The sequence below is a fragment of the Dermacentor andersoni genome, chromosome 9, assembly GCF_023375885.2.
Source record: "Dermacentor andersoni chromosome 9, qqDerAnde1_hic_scaffold, whole genome shotgun sequence".
Classification (NCBI taxonomy): domain Eukaryota; kingdom Metazoa; phylum Arthropoda; class Arachnida; order Ixodida; family Ixodidae; genus Dermacentor; species Dermacentor andersoni.
In genome coordinates, this window is record NC_092822.1 from 137827407 (window position 1) to 137847510 (window position 20104).

General features: G+C 45.8%; 1 protein-coding gene across 2 annotated transcripts in view; it reads left to right on the forward strand.

The window, feature by feature from the left end:
• LOC126529770 (26S proteasome non-ATPase regulatory subunit 13-like) overlaps positions 1 to 20104 on the forward strand; it is a 199400-nt gene that overhangs the window by 158074 nt on the left and 21222 nt on the right. For both annotated transcript variants that reach the window (XM_055070023.2, XM_050177280.3), the window contains exon 10: positions 160 to 297. In XM_055070023.2, coding sequence (XP_054925998.1) covers positions 160 to 297 — 138 coding nt within the window. The remainder of the gene's footprint in view (positions 1 to 159; positions 298 to 20104) is intronic.

A 20104-nucleotide genomic window follows, 5' to 3' on the forward strand; every position in this document is an offset into this window, starting at 1 on the left:
CTGCATTCCCTTGGTTGCCCTGAGAAAGTTTTTGCAGTTGAGAGGATGTGTTGGCAAGTTTTCCTTGTTTGTTTTTGATGCCTTAGTAGCATGGCCGCATGCTTTCCCTGCCATGTCAAGAGTGGCTCTCAAGTGTGTCGCTCACTCTTGTGGCCATAGTCGGACCTTGCGGCCTGTGAGCTGTCCCTGCGCCAGAAGATGTGCCTGCTGTGCCTTATGGAGATGTCCTTCCAGCGGCCAGGCAGCTGCCTCTCCTTCCAGGAAATCGCTGCACAAGCACGTCTGCCTCTCAACGAGGTACTGTCTTTTGCTGCTGCTGCGTCATGCAAGGGCTGACCTTGCCAGCAACGCACTTCCACACGAGGCCAGTCAGATATTGCCATGGGCACCGGGGGAGTTCTGTGGTGCACACTGCTTTGTGGTTTTAATCAACCAGTAGTAGCCATACACATCCAGGATTGTGGTACTTAGGTAGCAAAAGACACTTTTTAAGGGTGGGCACCAAACCTGAAAAAGAATTGTGAGAAAGTCTATTTTTGGGAAACTGCATAGTCTTTCTTTTTAATTTATTTACAGATACTGCTGTCTCAGGTTTAAGACATTGCAGTAATGGTTACATAAAACAAGAAAAAGAAAACATGAAGACAGATTTAAACACTTGCTTTACAAACTGTGCATGTGGAAGATGTTGCAAAGAACTATCAAGTTTATTCCAAGTGTCAACTGCGCATGGGAAAACAGAATATTTATGACAGTCACGAAAAGACCAGAATGGCACTATGTTCATAGGTTCAAACCGGGTCACAGGTGTAGAATAACCAGCGAAAGAAATAGGGGCAGCTGTACGAGTGGAATTATGCACAATATTATGTAACATGATAAGCCGATCACATGTTCATCGATGTTCTAAGCAATTCGTTGATAAGACATGGTGATGCTCTGAAGGAGCAAAGTTGCAGTAGTAACGATCAAAAATAGATCTGATAGCTTTCCTCTGGATGGACCCGAGTTTATCTTTGTCATGTACAAGATGAGGTGACCACACAACGATGCGTATTCAAGAAGAGGCCTGACCAGCGATTTATAGGCTGTTAGCTTGCATTCTCTGGTCATGCCCTTTAAAGTTCTCCTTAAGAAACATATGATCAAATTAAGCTCAAGATGTTTGTGCTGCCTAAGTATTTAGAAGAGAATGCAATACCAAGGTACTTAAATTCCTGGTCTCTTTCTAGTGCGTGTCCTGCATTGCCATACTTAAATTGCGAGGGTTGTCGCTTATTAGTGAATGGCATTGTCACCATTTTCTTGAAGTTAATCACCATTTGCCAAAAAAACACATCATTTAGTAAAACCTGGTCACTACAGACATTAGAATACAAAACTCAGTCATCAGCATACAGATGAAGCTTAACTCGAGTGTTAGCAACAACTTGTATGACATCATTGATATAAATTCTAACCAAGAGGGGTCCCAAAATAGAATCCTGTGGGACACCCGAAGCAATGGGAACCGGTGATGACTGCTGGCTGACAAACTGAGTCCTAAGGTGCAAATAATCTGTAATCCAGCCAAGTAATTTATCAGCATAGGAGCCTGTAAGAAAGGTGCAGAGTGGTAGAAGGTGGATTAATCGTCTTTCAAAATTTGGTCGGACTTTCCCTTATGAACGTTGACAAAGTACCATTGTAATATAACTCTCTAGATTCATGCATTTTACTTTTGAGCATTTTCTTTAGCATGCAAATCCTGGTTTGGTTTGGACCTGCATCAGCGACATGGTCGCATTATGCGGCGAATATGCTGAAGTATCTTTCTGTGTACCTAGGTGTTTAGGATTACATTTTACACACTTGATGGGCACGAATTTCGATATACATTCAGACGCAATCGCATGAAAGTGTTCCACTAACACGTCCATGCCGCAGATGTTACTGGAAAGCAGAAAATCATCATAGGAGTTCGCTAACATAGAAAGTACACCAAACTCGTTGGCACATGGAAAATCAAAAACAACTTTGTATTCTAGTTTCATAGGTTCATAGGCAACAGGAAAATTCATAAAGACTGCATTATGATCGAAAAGACCCTCTACAACTTCACACTTGGGGTTTTCATTATCTAATCGCCTGTAAAGAATACAAGACCCAGAATTGAACAACCTCTAGTGGCGCTATAAATAACTTGAGTTAAATCAAGTGAGAAAGTGAAGTCAATGAGGGCATTACAGAGAACATTGTCGTGGCCTGCTGTAATGAAGGAATTCCAGTTAATGTGAGGCACGTTAAAATCCCCACATATGATCAGTTTACTGTCGCGATGTGTGCGTATTAGGATATAATCAGTGATAGCCAGTATGCATTTGCCACCGTCATTTGGTGGTCGATATACAGCACCAATTCCTACAAACAAACAGCATACCTTAATCTTGCACCAGACAGACTGTTTCAGGGACGTCAGGCAGCGTCGCGTACTCAATGCTGTTTTTTGATAAAAAGCGCAACACCACCACCACGACCAGAAGGCCCATCATTTCTAAAGAACGAGTAACCAAGGGGCATGAATTCCTTTTCAGAAATAGATTTGTGAAGCCAAGTTTCAGTGACACATATTACTGACAGATTATTACATTCTACGAGGCAACTGAAGTTGACATACTTATTAACTACACTGCGGGGATTCGCATTCAAAAGCGTTTTCTTAAGGCTGTTTATGCATCACGGCTAGGCTTTCACGTGTTGGCTCACTTCTGACTGAGCGCACACTCCTCGAGCTGCTGTGCGGGATGACACGGTGGTTCCCGGCAACGACTGCTCTGTGCGCCGTCTGCTGCGGCTGTTTGCTTGCTTTGTTACTGGCACTCTCTGAGCACTCCGTTTCACTTGTCAGCATTTTTGCCATTGCATGCTGCACCACTTTATCGTTCTGTTTTTTGCCATGTTTACTATCATTTGATATGCGTATGTGATTGATGTGATTTCTGTGAAGTTAGACATAATGAGTGCAACAAAGTTCAAGACACAATACATGTTTGGTACACGAAAACGTTCAGTGCCGATGAAGTGAGCCCGCATAGCGACGTGCACTGCCAACAACGATCGTGTTGATGTTTCCAGTAATGGATGTAGCTTCTTCTCCATTGGTACAAGACGATTGCATCAATGCTTCCTGCTGTCTTTTCTGACTTACGTTTATCATTCTCTAGAACCCAATGTACTGTTTCTCTAGAACCCAATGTACTGTTGAACCCACTTATAACGATCTATTCATTAGAACGACCACATTTCAGTGCATTTGCGATTTTCTTACCCTGTTTATTGAAACTACTTCCAGATATAAAGAACTTCTTTTAAAATACTGTACTGTTAAAACTGTAATGAAGGAGGGAGGACAGCCCAGGTGCAAGCAGGATCATCAACGCAGTGCACGAGACAGTGCTCGACCTGAAACAGTGCTTTTTGTTGCTGACCTTTCTGGATCCATGGCCCATGTACAATAAACCTCTCTTCAACTGGTGGCGGTGAGGGTTTGGAGTTCCAGGATGCAGGCATTGTGGACACGCCACCCACGAAGTTGAATAACGTCATCTTTTACCTCTGTGATGTGGCAAGCTTGTAAAGCATGAAAGGGATTTTCAGACTTGGTTTGCTTTCAAGGTGTTCTTGCTTGACGTTTTCGGCCACCCTGCTGTCCAGAAGTTGCACGCTGAACAACGTTTGTCTGCTCAGGCGCAACATCCCGGTGAGACATTTACGAGTTATATTGAGGACATCATCGACTTTTGCAAGCGTGTCAACGCTTCAATGACTGAGGCCGCTAAACTTGGCACTTAATGAAGGGTATCAACAATCTCTTTCAGATGCTTTTCTTGAAGTCCCCTCTCACTGTGGCCGAAGTTGTAACGCTGTGTCAGAGTAGTGATGAATTGGCGGAAGCAATGAGTTTTGACCCGTTGTCCTTACCAGCGCAGCGAGCCCTTGCAGGGCTGGCAGTTGTCCTCAACCACTTGCCGCTTTTCACACAAATCAAAACGTTTGTGTGGGAAGAGGTAGCTTAGTAAATACTTACCTTAGTACCTTACCTTAGTAAATACTTTGTAGGCAACGTACAGTAAGCTGATCGGTCTATAATTTTTCAAGTCTTTGGCGTCCCCTTTCTTATGGTTTAGGATTATGTTAGCGTTTTTCCGAGATTCAGGTACGCTCGAAGTCATGAGGCATTACGTATACAGGGTGGCCAGTTTTTCTAGAACAATCTGCCCACCATCCTTCAACAAATCTTCTGTTACCTGATCCTCCCCAGCTGCCTTCCCCCTTTGCATAGCTCCCAAGGCTTTCTTTACTTCTTCCGGCGTTACTTGTATGATTTCAAATTCAGCTAGACTATTCTCTCTTCCATTATTGTCGTGGGTGCCACTGGTACTGTATAAACCTCTATAGAACTCCTCAGCCACTTGAACAATCTCATCCATATTAGTAATGATATTGCCAGCTTTGTCTCTTAACGCATACATCTGATTCTTGCCTATTCCTAGTTTCTTCTTCACTGCCTTTAGGCTTCCTCCATTCCTGAGTTCAGTTCAGTTTATTATTCTTTAAATACAATGAATATGTAAGAGACAATGTACAGACGAGGGTCCCAAAGTCAAAGACTGCAATGGGACCCTCGGTTAATAATAACAATGTAGAGATGTATTAAAGAAGAGCAAGCTAACTAAATGAAACACATACAATCGCAAAAATACAAAATAGAACAATAAGCATGTTCAATTCTATCCATGTTATACTTCCTTATGTCAGCTGTCCTACGCTTGTTAATTCACTTGGAAAGTTCTGCCAGTTCTATTCGAGCTGAAGGGTTAGAGGCTTTCATACATTGTCGTTTCTTGATCAGATCTTTCGTCTCCTGCGATAGCTTACTGGCTTCCTGTCTAACGGAGTTACCACTGACTTCTATTGCACACTCCTTAATGATGCCCACAAGATTGCCGTTCATTGCTTCAACACTAAGGTCCTCTTCCTGAGTTAAAGCCGAATACCTGTTCTGTATCTTGATCTGGAATTCCTCTATTTTCCCTCTTACCGCTAACTCATTGATCGACTTCTTATGTACCAGTTTCTTCCGTTCCCTCCTCAGGTCTAGGTTAATTCGAGTTCTTACCATCCTATGGTCACTGCAGCATACCTTGCTGAGCACGTCCACATCTTGTATGATGCCAGGGTTAGCGCAGAGTGTGAAGTCTATTTCATTTCTAGTCTCGCCATTCGGGCTCCTCCACGTCCACTTTCGGTTATCCCGCTTGCGGAAGAAGGTATTCATTATTCGCATATTATTCTGTTCTGCAAACTCTACTAATAACTCTCCCCTGCTATTCCAAGAGCCTATGCCATATTCCCCCACTTACTTGTCTCCAGCCGGCTTCTTGCCTGCCCTTGCATAGAAGTCGCCCATCAGTATAGTGTATTTTGTTTTGACTTTACTCATCGCCGATTCCACGTCTTCATAGAAGCTTTCAACTTCCTGGTCATCATAACTGGATGTAGGGGCATAGACCTGTACGACCTTCAATTTGTACCTCTTATTAAGTTTCACAACAAGACTTCCACCCTTTCGTTAATGCTATAGAATTCCTGTATGTTACCAGCTATCTCCTTATTAATCAGGAAGCCGACTCCTAGTTCTCGTCTCTACGCTAAGCCCCGGTAGCACAGGATGTGCCCGCTTTTTAGCTTTTTAGCACGCTTTTTAGCTTCTTTCGTCCTCCTAACTTACTGAGCCCTCATCATCATCATCATAGCCTGGTTATACCCACTGCAGGGCAAAGGCCTCTCCCATACTTCTCCAACTACCCCGGTCATGTACTAATTGTGGCCATGTTGTCCCTGCAAACTTCTTAATTTCGTCCACCCACCTAACTTTCTGCCGCCCTCTGCTACGCTTTCTTTCCCTTGGAATCTATTCCGTAACTCTTAATGACCATCGCTTATCTTCCCTCCTCATTACGTGTCCTGCCCATGCCCATTTCTTTTTCTTGATTTCAACTAAGATATCATTAACTCGCGTTTGTTCCCTCACCCAATCTGCTCGTTTCTTATCCCTTAACGTTATACCAATCTTTCTTCTTTCCATAGCTCGTTGCATCGTCCTCAATTTAAGTAGAACCCTTTTCGTAAGCCTCCAGGTTTCTGCCCGGTACGTGAGTACTGGTCAGACACAGCTGTTATAAACTTTTCTTTTGAGGGATAATGGCAACCTGCTGTTCATGATCTGAGAATGCCTGCCAAACGCACCCCAGCCCATTCTTATTCTTCTGATTATTTCAGTCTCATGATCCGGATCCGCAGTCACTACCTGTCCTAAGTATATGTATTCCCTTACCACGTCCAGTGCCTCACTACCTATTGTAAACTGCTGTTCCCTTCCGAGACTGTTAAACATTACTTTAGTTTTCTGCAGATTAATTTTTAAACCCACTCTTCTGCTTTGCTTCTCCAGGTCAGTGAGCATGCATTGCAATTGGTCCCCTGAGTTACTAAGCAAGGCAATATCATCAGCGAATCGCAAGTTACTAAGGTATTCTCCATTAACTCTTATCCCCAATTCTTCCCAATCCAGGTCTCTGAATACCTCCTGTAAACACGCTGTGAATAGCATCGGAGAGATCATATCTCCCTGCCTGACGCCTTTCTTTATGGAGGACTACGGTGGCTGTGGAGCCGCTATAGATATCTTTCAGTATTTTTACATACGGCTCATCTACACCCTGATTACGCAATGCCTCCATGACTGCTGAGGTTTCGACTGAATCAAACGCTTTCTCGTAATCAATGAAAGCTATATATAAAGGTGTGTTATATTCCGCACATTTTTCTATCGCTTGATTGATAGTGTGAATATGGTCTATTGTTGAGTAACCTTTACGGAATCCTGCCTGGTCCTTTGGTTGACGGAAGTCTAAGGTGTTCCTGATTCTATTTGCAATTACCTTAGTAAATACTTTGTAGGCAACGGACAGTAAACTGATCGGTCTATAATTTTTCAAGTCTTTGGCGTCCCCTTTCTCATGGATTAGGATTATGTTAGCGTTTTTCCAAGATTCCGGTATGCTCAAAGTCATGAGGCATTGCGTATACAGGGTGGCCAGTTTCTCTGGAACAATCTGCCCACCATCCTTCAATTACCTGATCCTCCCCAGCTGCCTTCCCCCTTTGCATAGCTCCCAAGGCTTCCTTTACTTCTGCCGTTGTTACCTGTGGGATTTCGAATTCCTCTAGACTATTCTCTCTTCCATTATCGTCGTGGGTGCCACTGGTACTGTATAAATCTCTATAGAACTCCTCAGCCACTTGAACTATCTCATCCATATTAGTAATGATATTGCCGGCTTTGTCTCTTAACGCATACATCTGATTCTTGCCAATTGCTAGTTTCTTCTTCACTGCTTTTAGGCTTCCTCCGTTCCTGAGAGCATGTTCAATTCTGTCCATATTATACTTCCTTATGTCAGCTGTCTTACGCATGTTGATTAACTTAGAAAGTTATGCCAGTTCTATTCTAGCTGTAGGGTTAGAGGCTTTCATACATTGGCTTTTCTTGATCAGATCTTTCGTCTCCTGCGATAGCTTACTGGTATCCTGTCTAACGGAGTTACCACCGACTTCTATTGCACACTCCTTAATGATGCCCACAAGATTGCCGTTCATTGCTTCAACACTAAGGTCCTCTTCCTGAGTTAAAGCCGAATACCTGTTCTGTATCTTGATCTGGAATTCCTCTATTTTCCCTCTTACCGCTAACTCATTGATCGACTTCTTATGTACCAGTTTCTTCCGTTCCCTCCTCAGGTCTAGGCTAATTCGAGTTCTTACCATCCTATGGTCACTGCAGCATACCTTGCTGAGCACGTCCACATCTTGTATGATGCCAGGGTTAGCGCAGAGTGTGAAGTCTATTTCATTTCTAGTCTCGCCGTTCGGGCTCCTCCACGTCCACTTTCGTTTATCTCGCTTGCGGAAGAAGGTATTCATTATCCGCATATTATTCTGTTCTGCAAACTCTACTAATAGCTCTCCTCTGCTATTCCTAGTGCCTATGCCATATTCCCCCACTGCCTTGTCTCCAGCCTGCTTCTTGCCTACCTTGGCATTGAAGTCGCCCATCAGTATACTGTATTTTCTTTTGACTTCATATTCATATTCCAATGGCGGCCTGTCCGGAGCCAGGGATTCTTAGCACCCTCTGCAGCGTCGCAGGTCTGACGCCGCCGTGGTCAGTTGCTTTGCAGCTGTTGGGGACTGAGGGCCAGGGTTTGATTGTTGTGTTCATATAGGAGGTTGTGGCCAAGTACTGCACCAGGGTGGCCAATCCTGCTCTGGTGAGGGAGTGCGTTACCGGTTCTGGTTACCGGGATCAGGCCACACTCCAGGCCTGTTTATGCAATTTTATCAACCCGCAGATATCTTCTTTCTTTTATCCGGTGGAAAATTGCTCGGCACCGGGATTCGAACCGCGGTCCTCTTGCACGCGAGGCGGATGTTCTACCTCTATGCCACCGCTGCACCCTGTCATGAATTACTACTGTTTAAACTATGCGCGCTTAATTTAGACCCCAACATACTAAAATGGGTAGAGTGCTTCTTGTTTGGGCGCACGCAGTTCGTAACAGTTAACGACCACAACTCTGCTCCTTGTCCTGTGACATCCGGAGTACCACAGGAGTCAGTTCTAGGACCCTTGCTCTTTCTGTTAACATTAATTACCTTCCTGACAACATTTGTTCGTCCATAAAACTGTTCATAGATGATTGCATTACTTATCTTGAAATGTTAACTGCTAATGACTATTTAATACTTCAGTCGGACCTAAGTAATATAAATGCATGGTGCGAGACTTGGTTAATTATACTGAATATTAATTACTCTGTACCCTCTCACACTAATGTAAGGCAATGAGAGTTACTCGCCATACTTCTCACGACACCCCCTGTACTTATTCTCTTAACATTCCCCTAACTCAGGTTTCCACTTACAAATACTTTGGTACTTATGTTCCTCAGAACCTTTCCTGGCAAGCTCATGTTGATCACATAACTAGTAATGCTAGTTGTACTCTTGGTTATATCGAATGTAATTTTAGTTTAGCTCCCACCAAATTAAAGCTCTTGCTTTATAAAATACTAGTTAGGCCCAAGCTTGAATATGCATCTTCCATTTGGAATCCTCATGTTAGTTGACTTAACATCAGCATAGAAGCCATTTAGAACCATGCAGCACATTTTATTTTATCTCACTACTCACATACAGCAAATGTCACTTCAATGAAATTCAATCTTAATTTGCCTAACGTGCCACTTTGACGCAAAGCAACTCTCTCAAAAAAGTTTAAGCAACTCTTCTTAAAAAGAAACACTCATCAGTTCAAGGTTGACATGCCATGTTGCCGCACTAACCTTCATTTCAATTCCTTCATTCCTACAACAAGTGGCGAGTAGAACCACTTTCCCACTTTGTTGTTTTAATCATCAATGCCAACGAATTCAAAAAGCCCTTGTTAACAACTTGTTGCAACCCTACTATGCTGCTAAAATGTGGGTGTGCCCCGAGAGAAAATGAATGAAATGAAATACAACTTTCTCGGGACCATGCTTAAACATCACATAATTCAGGTGTCATGTAATATGACCAAAATAAGTTTTGCCTATAATGCATAGTTTCGCACAAAAACGTTGTGAGTTGTGAGCTTCGGTTTAAGCTATAAGCTAATACTCTGCTAATACCCCGCAATCTGGTATACGACAGAAGAAGCACATTACGCAAACAAGGAGTACAGGAGGCTTATGTAAATATCTTGGAAAACATCTACAAAGATTCCACAGCTGCCCGAATTCTTCACAAGTAGGAAGATACCTGTAAAGAAAGGGGTCAGACAAGGAGACACAATCTCTCCAATGCAATTCACTGCCTGCCTGGAAGAAGTATTCAAGCTGTTAAACTGGGAAGACTTAGGAGTAAGTATCAATGGCAAATGTCTAGGCAACCTTCAATTTGCAGATGACATTGTCTTGTCCAGCAACTCTGGGAACGAGTTACAACAAATGATTGAGGACCTTAACAGAAAGAGATAAAAATGGGGTTGAAGACGACAAAGATAATGATCAATAGCCAGGCAAGGGAACAAGAATTCTGGGTCGCCAGTCAGCCTCTAGGGTCTGAAGGAGTATGTTCATGATCAGGGTTCCCTGATCCCTGTTCCCTGAAAGGAAATTTACAGAAGAATAAAAATGGGTTGGAGTGCATTTGGCAGACAATCTCAGATCCTGACTAGAAGCTTACCATTATCATAAAAAGAAAAGGTGTACAATCAATGCATTCTACAGGTGCTGACATATGGGGCAGAAACTTTGGAGACTGACAAAGAAGCTCGAAAACAAGTTAAGGACCACACAAAAAGCGATGGAACGAAGAATGTTAGGCTTATCGGTATTAAGAGATGGGAAGAGAGCGGTGTGGATCAGAGAGCAAACAGGGACAGCCAAAATTCTTATTGACGTTAAGAGAAAGAAATGGAGCTGGGTAGGTCATGTAATATGTAGGTTAGGTAACCGGTGGACCATGAGGGTTACAGAATTGGTACCAAGAGAAGGGAAACGCAGTGGTTGGCAGAAGACAAGGTGGAGCAATGAAATAGGAAATTCGTGGGCGCTAGTTGGAATCGATTGGCACAGGACAGGGGTAATTGGAGATCCTAGGGATAGGCCTTCGTCTTGCAGTGGATTTAAAATAGGTTGATGATGATGATGAATACTGTGCAGGACTCTGAAACCAAAACCGCTCAAAATGTTACACGTTTCACTAGGGTTGTTGCATGAAAAGGGACCTGTATAATCTCGTGTCATATAGTGCATTGTCCTCACTGAGACTGCTCAAATACATTGTAAAATCCGACATGTCCCAAAATCGGGGGACATCTCCCGTATCAATTTTGCATGACTCTGCTCCAGATATGTGGGTGCTGCAGCAGCCGGCGTTTCTGTGCACAGTGCCAAAGACTGTCCGGGTCCACCATGACGCGACGTTCACCATGACAGAATGATAGTTCGAGCAGGCAGAGATGCGAGCACTTAGAAAAAAGAAATGCACAGGGGAACACTGGACTTACGACGGAAGTTTATTATTAAATTCTGTCGGTTGGTGCCATGCATTCATAAACAAGTGGTAGAGTGCTTAGCATGGTATCTTTAGCGATCAAAATTCAAGTTCCTTATTAGTGAGGTGGTCCGACGGTTCATCATCAGCCCATTTTATGTCCACTGCAGTACGAAGGCCTCTCCCTGCGATCTTGAATTACACGTAATTGTGTGCCCAACTTTGTGATGTAGAAAGCTTCGCATGTCCCTTTTTACACTCTGCCACACTCTCTCCCAATACTCGACCATCACGAAGTCTGGGCTGCAGCCACACTTCTTGCAAGTTCCTTTCTGTACCAGTTGGGACCAGATTGCTGTGCTCACGCATGCACTCAATTGATGCACCAGGCTGTCTGGCCAACGTAGGACCAACCGCAATCTGGTAAATGACAGAAGAACATTTTGTTAAAACAGTGGTGTGCTTTTTACCACAGCAACTGATTGCTTCTTCTCACCTGCAATGCTTTTGCACAACGTTGCCAGTTTGCATTGCCTTTTGTTGGGCGTGTTGGTAAACTGACTTGGAAAGCATATTTAGTGCCAGCAAACAAGGACAGAAGGGAGACGACACCACAATGCGTTAACTTCAACAGCTTGATTTTCAGGAACCACACACCTATTTAATCCATGCACAGTGGCGCCACCTCATCCAAATCTTAACCATCCAAAAAAGCCATCTCCTTATCTAACAAGTCGACCGAAGGGGCACTAACACACGTATCACTATTCCTACAGATAGCCTGAGCCTCAATAATCTCTCGCACATCTTTATCTTTGTGCTTCGCAAGAACCCGGCAGGATCTATACACCTGTGTACACCCGCATTCCTGACAGTGAGTTGACAGATGACCATATTGCTTATTTTTCACGTTTAGGCTATGTTCCCGTAATAGGTCATTAAGACACCTTCTTGTCTGTCTGATGTATTTTTTCCCACAGGACAGTGGGAGCTCATAAACAACACTTTCTATGCAACCCACTGGTGCTTTATAATAATTCATAGAGCATCCGACAGCTGGCTTACAGTACGGGTCCGTTAATCGACATATTTTAACTCCTAATACTCCTAACACGTGTGCTGTTCCATGAACTCGAGCTGAATATATAAGAAACACAGCACGTTATGAGTTGCTCTTCAATCGTGGGAGTAAGTGGGCTAAGGCCTGCCGAAAAGAACTTCGTAAAGCTTACCTACTGTAGAATGTGTGTCTGGTTTAAAAAGGACTAGATAGCCATCAACGTACCTGACAACTTCAACCACCCTGTACTCTCCAACAAGGTACGCGACAGGTTTTTGTTATGGCAAGCTAGAAAAATGTCAATCAATATAGGCGCCAAATATGAACCGATGCAAACCCCCTGCTTTTGAATTAATATTTCCTCATTCCATGCTGCATACATCGAGTGAAGGTAGCAACTAAGCACATCTAAATAGTCCTGAACGGATAAACCGACTGAATTTTGATATGAAACCATGCCATACTCATCTATGCACTCTTCTATGCATGTTATTACAGTCGAACCCGACTCTATCGAACCCGTTTACATCGAATTATTCTATATATCGAACAATTTCTGGACAAGGTGTAGTTACAATGAGTATATGTAGCAAAAATTACACTTACATCGAACAGAAATAGCAGCGACTCCCGATATATTGAACGTCGTGTTGGAAAAGTGCCCCCAAAGTTGGCTTTCCCTAACGGTGACGTTGAAATTTGGCAGCGCAGCTCCATCTAACCGCTCTCCCTGCCGTGACCATGCAGCGTCGAGTGAGCCGTCGACACCCCCCTGCAAAAAATGATCCTGGCCCACCCGCAGCGCTTGCGCACACAACCAATCAGAGGCCCTTGTGCCCTCGTTGTGTAAGACAGTGAACGTGCGAGTTGTCTCGCTGCTTTTTCTGGTTCATTGTGTGTGCGCCTTGTGGGCCTTCCCCCGCAGTGTTGCCGTGATGAAGCGGCAGATTCGCCTTTTGTTGTGAAGCTCGAAATCATAAATGGGGTCGAACGCGGTGAGAAGTCGGATGTCCCTGCAACGTGAAAGTTTCCGAGGAGCACTCTCAGCACGATCTTGAAGAATAAGGGGGAGATTAGGGCTAAAGCGGCCAAACTCGTGACCTCGGTGCCCGTGGCGCCCGACGCGTACGCACGGCCGTGTATGAGTGGTTCATCCGAAATTGCTTCAGCCGTGCCGGCTTCCACGTGCTCGGTAATGACTGTAAATTCTGATGAATGCGACAAAGCTGTTGCCAAAGTTGAAGTGAGCTGTCAGAATTTCCGGAAGCTGTTGACGAATCAGTGGTGGACAAGCTAGTTTCAGCAATAAAGTGATTTTATAAATGGTATGTGCTTTTATGACATCCAATTATTGAGCAGGCTTATATCGAATTATGCTCTATATCACATGATAGGCGTTTTTCTGCGAATTCGATATAGCCAGGTTCTACTGTAGTTTCTTTTCAGCCAAGGAGTAGTACAATTCCTTTATGTCAAAGGAGCAAGCTGATGAGCTTTTGTCAGAATTTTTTTTCAGGAAATCCACGATTTCTGCAGAGCTTCTAACCAAAAATTGGTTGTGACTATTAAGAATTCTGAGCTTTTCTTGCAAGAAAAAAGCAAACTTTTTTTTGCCATCACCCGGTTTCTGAAACTATTATCCTTAATGGGCAATCGGATTTGTGCGTCTTCGCACTAAACATGATTTGAAGGCAACCAGACTTCGCGTTGTCAATTTCACTAACCAACTGACTAAGGTGTGCCTTTTTGCAAAGACGCTTTGCTTCTAGCTTGATTTTTCTAAGAGAGACATTGCTACACTCGTCGAACACAGAGGCAATTGCAGAGCAGACTTTCGTATTAAAATCACCTTCCTTGTCTGCTGGCAAAACGCAGTCAGTTCTGCCTCAAGAACGAAGTTGCACATGTTACCGGTACACATGAGACCATCGGTGTGTTGCGCGAGACCACATCGACCCCTTCAGAGATGCATCGGTTTGCTTTACCTTGTGGTATGCTTAGTTGCTACCTTCACTCGACGAATGTAATGTAATGTATGTAATGACGAAATATTCATTCAAAAGCAGGGGGTTTGCATTGGTTTATGTTTGGCGCCTCTACTAAGTCACATTTTTTTAGCTCACCATAACAAAAACCTGTTGCATACCTTGTCGGAGCACAGAGTGGTTAAAGTCATCAGGCATGTTGATGACTATCAAGTCCTTTTCGAACCAGACGCACATCATACAGTAGGCAAGCTTTACGAAGTTTTTTCTGCAGGCCTTAGCCCGCTTACTCTCACGATTGAAGATTGATAATGTGCTGCGTTTCTTAGATATTCAGCTTGAGTTGGGGAACGGCACATGTGTTGGGAGTATAAACGTAGAACTAATAATCCCCTGTTGCCGTGGCGGTCAGCCCACTCGAAGTTCGTAAAGAGGAGCATTGCCAACCTGTGCTTTGGAAATGCATTAAAGAAATCTTGCCACCATAAGATCTTATGGATCAGTCGGGAAGGTTATCAGCAGCAGGGTTTCCGGAATCAGTGCACGTTTCGGTCGTAGAGGGGCTGCTAAAAAGGTGCGGGTCAAATAGCACAGTTTCGGGATGCGGCAAATCAACGAACAGAATGCAGAGGGAAGGTAGCGGTAGTGCCCTACCTGCATAGCACGGCACATAGTCTTAAGAAAATGGCTAGCCGGGTGGACACAAAAGTGCTCTTTTTAGTGCCAGAAAAGCTGGCAAAAATATGTCAATTAACGGACCTGTACCATGTGGGGTTCTCACCCGTGCTCTTGGGACAAAAGAACGACAACAGAGTAGTGCAAACAGTCACAAGGGCATTTATTGCACCTTTCATAAATCAATGCCTGCTAGCCAAGTTACCCGTCATGGTTTCTCAGTGGCTATGGCGGCCGCATTTCGATGGGGGCGAAATGCGAAAACACCCATGTACTTAGATTTAGGTGCACGTTAAAGAACCCCAGGTGGTCGAAATTTCCGGAGTCCTTCACTACGGCATGCCTCATAATCAGAAAGTGGTTTTGGCTCGTAAAACCCCATAATTTAATTTAATTTTTTGCTAGCCGAGTTGCTATCCACAAAACATGCCGATGGGCTTGCGACGAATCTAGAAGTCTGACTCGCTGCGACCGGATAACGAGCAAATATGTTCGCCCCATGCTGGATCCCAATGCCTGGTCGTTTGCGCGTACGGTCACGCGAACGGTGGCGCGTTCAAAGAAGGCCACGCGAGACGGTCTCGCAGAAGCATGGATCGGCGCACACGCGGGACGACTGCGCGCTGCTCGCCGACCCGCGACCTAAGAGGAAGAGCTTTCTCCTTTTCGCGCCCAAGTAACCCCGCCGGTAAGCGGCGTTAGCAGCGCAACACTCCTGCTATTTCTCGTACTGCGCTTCAACCACACCGACCGCCACGGGCCCCAGGCCACGCGGCGAAGCCGCATTGCAGGAGACAGGAGCTATGCGGGAAAACAAGATATCAGGGGACGCGTGAGAGTCACGCATCCCAACATCCCCCCAGCCTTAAATCACTACATATTCCAGCGAAACATGTCACACGGTCTAACATCAATGTGTGCTTCGTGAACAAGGTAGTACATGCAACAGTGGCCGCTCCGAGGAAATGTCCACACGCTGTCCATAACATGCGAGCCGACATTTTCCTTGGGTACACCGCTGGCGTCCGCCGGTCACAGCAGCAGCTTTGCAGACTCGACGGCACAATTCCAGGCCAGGACTCCGGAAACGACGACGCAGTAGTCTGTACGAGCAAGCGTCGCTCGCGCCGACGTGCCCTGCTGACAAGAGTCGGCATAGCTGTCAGTATGGTATGGTATGGTATGAATAACTTTATTTAGGTCCTGAGGGATCAGTCTGGGACTGATGCGGGCCGCTCCCACGTCGGTACAGAGAGGCCGAGCCCCTCTGCCGTCACACGGGCCCTCTGGACAGCCCTGAGTTGGTCCACCAGCACTTCACTGTGCAGCATCCGCTGCCACCACTGTTCACCTCGAGAACCATCACCGGCCAATGCCAAGCAGAGCCAAAGCATGTGTTCTAAATCGAGCAAACCCCCACACTTACTACAATAGAGTGAAACCCTGCAGTCCGGATTAATTTTGTTTATGATGACCGGGTTAGGGTACGTACGTGTCTGCAGAAGCCTTAATGTAACCGCCTGTGGCCTATTTAATTTAGAATGTGGCAGGGGGAATGCCCTGCGCCCTAGGTAATAGTGCTTGGTGATTTCGCTGTAGGTTAACAGCTGGTCCCTGTACTCAGGAGCGGGAGATCCAGCCCCTTCAGGGAGTACACGGCACACTAATCCTCGTGCCTCCCTGTGCGCCACCTCGTTGAGGTTACGCGGGGCTCCCTCCACTGTCCCCATGTGCGCCGGGAACCAAGTAACTGTATGCGAAGTGATATTCCTACCCTGCAGCAGTCTGTTGGCCGGTTCCGCAACAAGTCCTCTCGAGAAGGCTTTAATCGCAGATCGCGAGTCACTAAACACCATAACTCTTCTTGAATCAATTAGTGCTAGAGCAATAGTGACCGCCGGCTCTTTTCTCCGCCCCCGAGGTTTGCGAGCTGGATACAGGAGGCCGTCGAAGTCGCTGCGCCGTAGAGGCCACAGCATCACTATTGCCCGGGGTGGCTCGATCGTAGTCCGGGGCAGCAGCGCAGATGATGTGCAGGTGACGGCAAACCAGGCGACTCCACTCACGCTGCGTACACTCAACACACTCGGCAAACACCTCGGTAGTGCAAGGGCGAGGAAGTCTGCATGCACATCGCCCCTGTGGTACGATGTTCAACTCGGCTAGCAAAAGATCGGGCAGCTACTCAGATGCTAAGTTCACGTGAACAAAGCTCGCTTCCTTGAGTCGAACGAGTAACTTCAATTCGTGCGAGGCTAACTAGAATGAGGGAAGCAAATTGCAACAACTCAACGCCACGGTCCACCAGGTTGTGTCCCTCCACGTGCGACAGGCAGCTTCGTAACGCCTTAGGCCTAAAGCGTCGCTATCCTGACAACAACCGGCATCCAAAAAACAACACCCAAAATGGGTGCAATACAAGCAGCCGCGAGGAGACGTCAGCTCTGTTAGCTGGTCCTACCCCGCTCGGTGCACACAGCATCCGAGTTGGCGGTGCCCACCGTCCCAGACGGTGTCGGAGCGCCCGGTGCCAGGCCGCAATACCAGTCAGCCCGTAGCGGCACACGTGGCCCGCGGCCACCCGGCTCCCAGAGATGCGACTTCATCAGAGTCAAAGAGATAGAAGAAGCTATTTACATAAGAAATTCAGACCACACACGAGGCTTCTGTACTCACTCGCTTCAGGCCTGCCGATGCTCCGCGGGCGCTAAGCCTTGCTCTCCCAGGATGTAGACCATGTGGCGCTCATACCGACAAATGTCATTAAACAAACAAAAAAAAAAAAACACTTGCGAAAAGGCTTAGCATGTTGACAAGTTCAAACACACTACAACCACCGTCGCCTCGCTCAAGAAAGCACGCCGCCAACGCTAGCGATCAAAATCCACGCTAGCCCTGCGCTTCAGTTCAAACGTCTCGAACGAAGCAAAACTGTTAAAACTATCGTCCGATGCCCCAAGAGGTCCACGTTGGGCAACCAGATGTGGTATTCTCACCCGTGCTCTTGGGACAAAGGAACGACAACAGAGTAGTGCAAACAATCACAAGGGCATTTATTGCACCTTTCATAGATCAATGCCTGCTAACCGAGTTGATATCCACAAAACATGCCGATGGGCGTGCAACGAATCTAGAAGTCCGACTCACTGCAACCGGATAACGAGCGAATATGTTCGCCCTATGCTGGATCCCAACGCCTGGCCGTTCGCGCGTACGGTGACGCGAACGGTGGTGCGTTCAAAGGAGGCCACGCGAGACGGTCTCGCAGAAGCATGGATCAGCGAACACGCGGGATGTCCGCGGTGCTCGCCGACCCGCAAACCAAGAGGAAGAGCTTTCTCCTTTTCACGCCCAAGTAACCCCGCCGGTAGGTGGCGTTAGCAGCGCAACACTCGCGCCATCTCTCGTACTGCGCTTCGTCGCGGGCTCCAGGCCACGCGGCGAAGCCGTATTGCAGGACGCGGGAGCTATGCGGAAAAACAAGATATCAGGGAACGCGCGAGAGTCACGTATCCCCACAACCGTAGGCCAGCTGTCGGATGGTCTACGAATCATCGTAAAGCACCGTAGAAACTGTTGTTTATGAGCTCCTGCTGTTCTGTGGGAAAAAATACACCGGACAGACAGGAAGGTGTCTTAATGACCGATTATGGGAACATAGCCTAATTGAAAAATAAGCAATACGGTCATCTGTCAACTCACTGTCAGGAATGCGGCTGTGTGCCGGTGTATGGATCCTGCCGGGTTCTTGCGAAGCACAAAGATAAAGATGTGCGAGAGATTATTGAGGCTCAGGCTATCTGTCAAAATAGTGTATGTGTGTTAGGGCCCCTTCGGTCGACTTGTTACATAAGGAGATGGCTTTTTTGGATGATTAAGATTTGGATGAGGTGGCGCCACTGTGTACAAGTTAAATAGGTGTGTGTTGCCTGAAAATCAAGTTGTTGATATTAGCGCATTGTGGTGCCATCTCCCTTCTGTCCTTGTTTGCTGGTGCTAAATATGCTTTCTTTGCCAGTTTGGTAAACACAGGAAACACCAGTGTATGCCACTCCTTGTGGCCATACGCTTTAGGTTGTGAGACAGGTCATGCAAATATGACATTGCTTCAGTTTTTTCTATGATTCAGTGTCTTTCGCGGCCTTTGCAGTTTCATAATTTTTCTATACAAGGTTGTAGCGACAGCTGTGAATGATGAGGCCGGGTACTCTGTAGACGTTAACCTGACCGCCCCGGCATCAAAACTCTCTGGCATGAAGAGTGGGTGCAGTGCTTGTGTAGAGCATCGTGCTTATTGCCGCAAACTTGCCGATATTAACAATATTATTCATTACTGATACGGAAGAAACTGTTTCAATGAACGTAATGTTCTCCCGAGAAGAAAAGAAATAGCGTTCGGCGCGTTTGACTTGCTCCACCGGCCGCCATTTTTGTTTTGGTGTCCCGCACTGTTACAGCGGCAGCCACCTGTTCGTTGACCTGTTGTCATCCCGCAGCAAACACGGGATGAAAAAAATTTTCTTTCCGTGGGGAATTTAAACCATGTAATGATCGCACCCCTGAATTTTCTTCAATTTTTTTGACAGAAAGGTGTGATCATTATGCGAGTAAATATGGTAGAGATCTCAGGAAGAGGTCTTCGTCCTGCAGTGAACATAAAGATAGGCTGATAATGATGACACTGCCTAAGCAATTTTTGGATGAATTTTTGTAAAAAGAAGTTGCATAATAGAAATGGATAAGTGAGTAGTGCTGAGCAATTTGGTGTGCCAATCGGTTGTATTTTCACAAAAAAACTTATTGGGCAGTTCAGGGAGGATGGAGGGTGTGATAGCACATGAGTTCAAGCAGCCGTCCATATATAATTTGATTTACCTGTACTGGATAACCATGTAGCATGCATTGTAAATGTAGCATCTCATCTTTAAATAACAAAATGAAAAAAGTTTCAGTGACGTTTCACTTCGTGAGCGCGGGTGATGGGCAAGCATATGGGTGCTATAGTGCACATGTACTGTCCGCATCGCAGATCGTATTCAAGACAGGGCTCGCACAGCTGCACCATACGCAGCAGCCACCGGGGTAGGAGGCCTCTTTGGAAACATTCGCTTACTATCTAAATTACCTAGCGGGCTGTCAGCATGCACAGGCAAGCATTCTTCCCTCTTTACAACTAGCGCTTTGATTGGATTGGAGCCAGCTTTATTTGTGCCTGCAGTTGGGCGCTCGCCTGCCCCGCCGA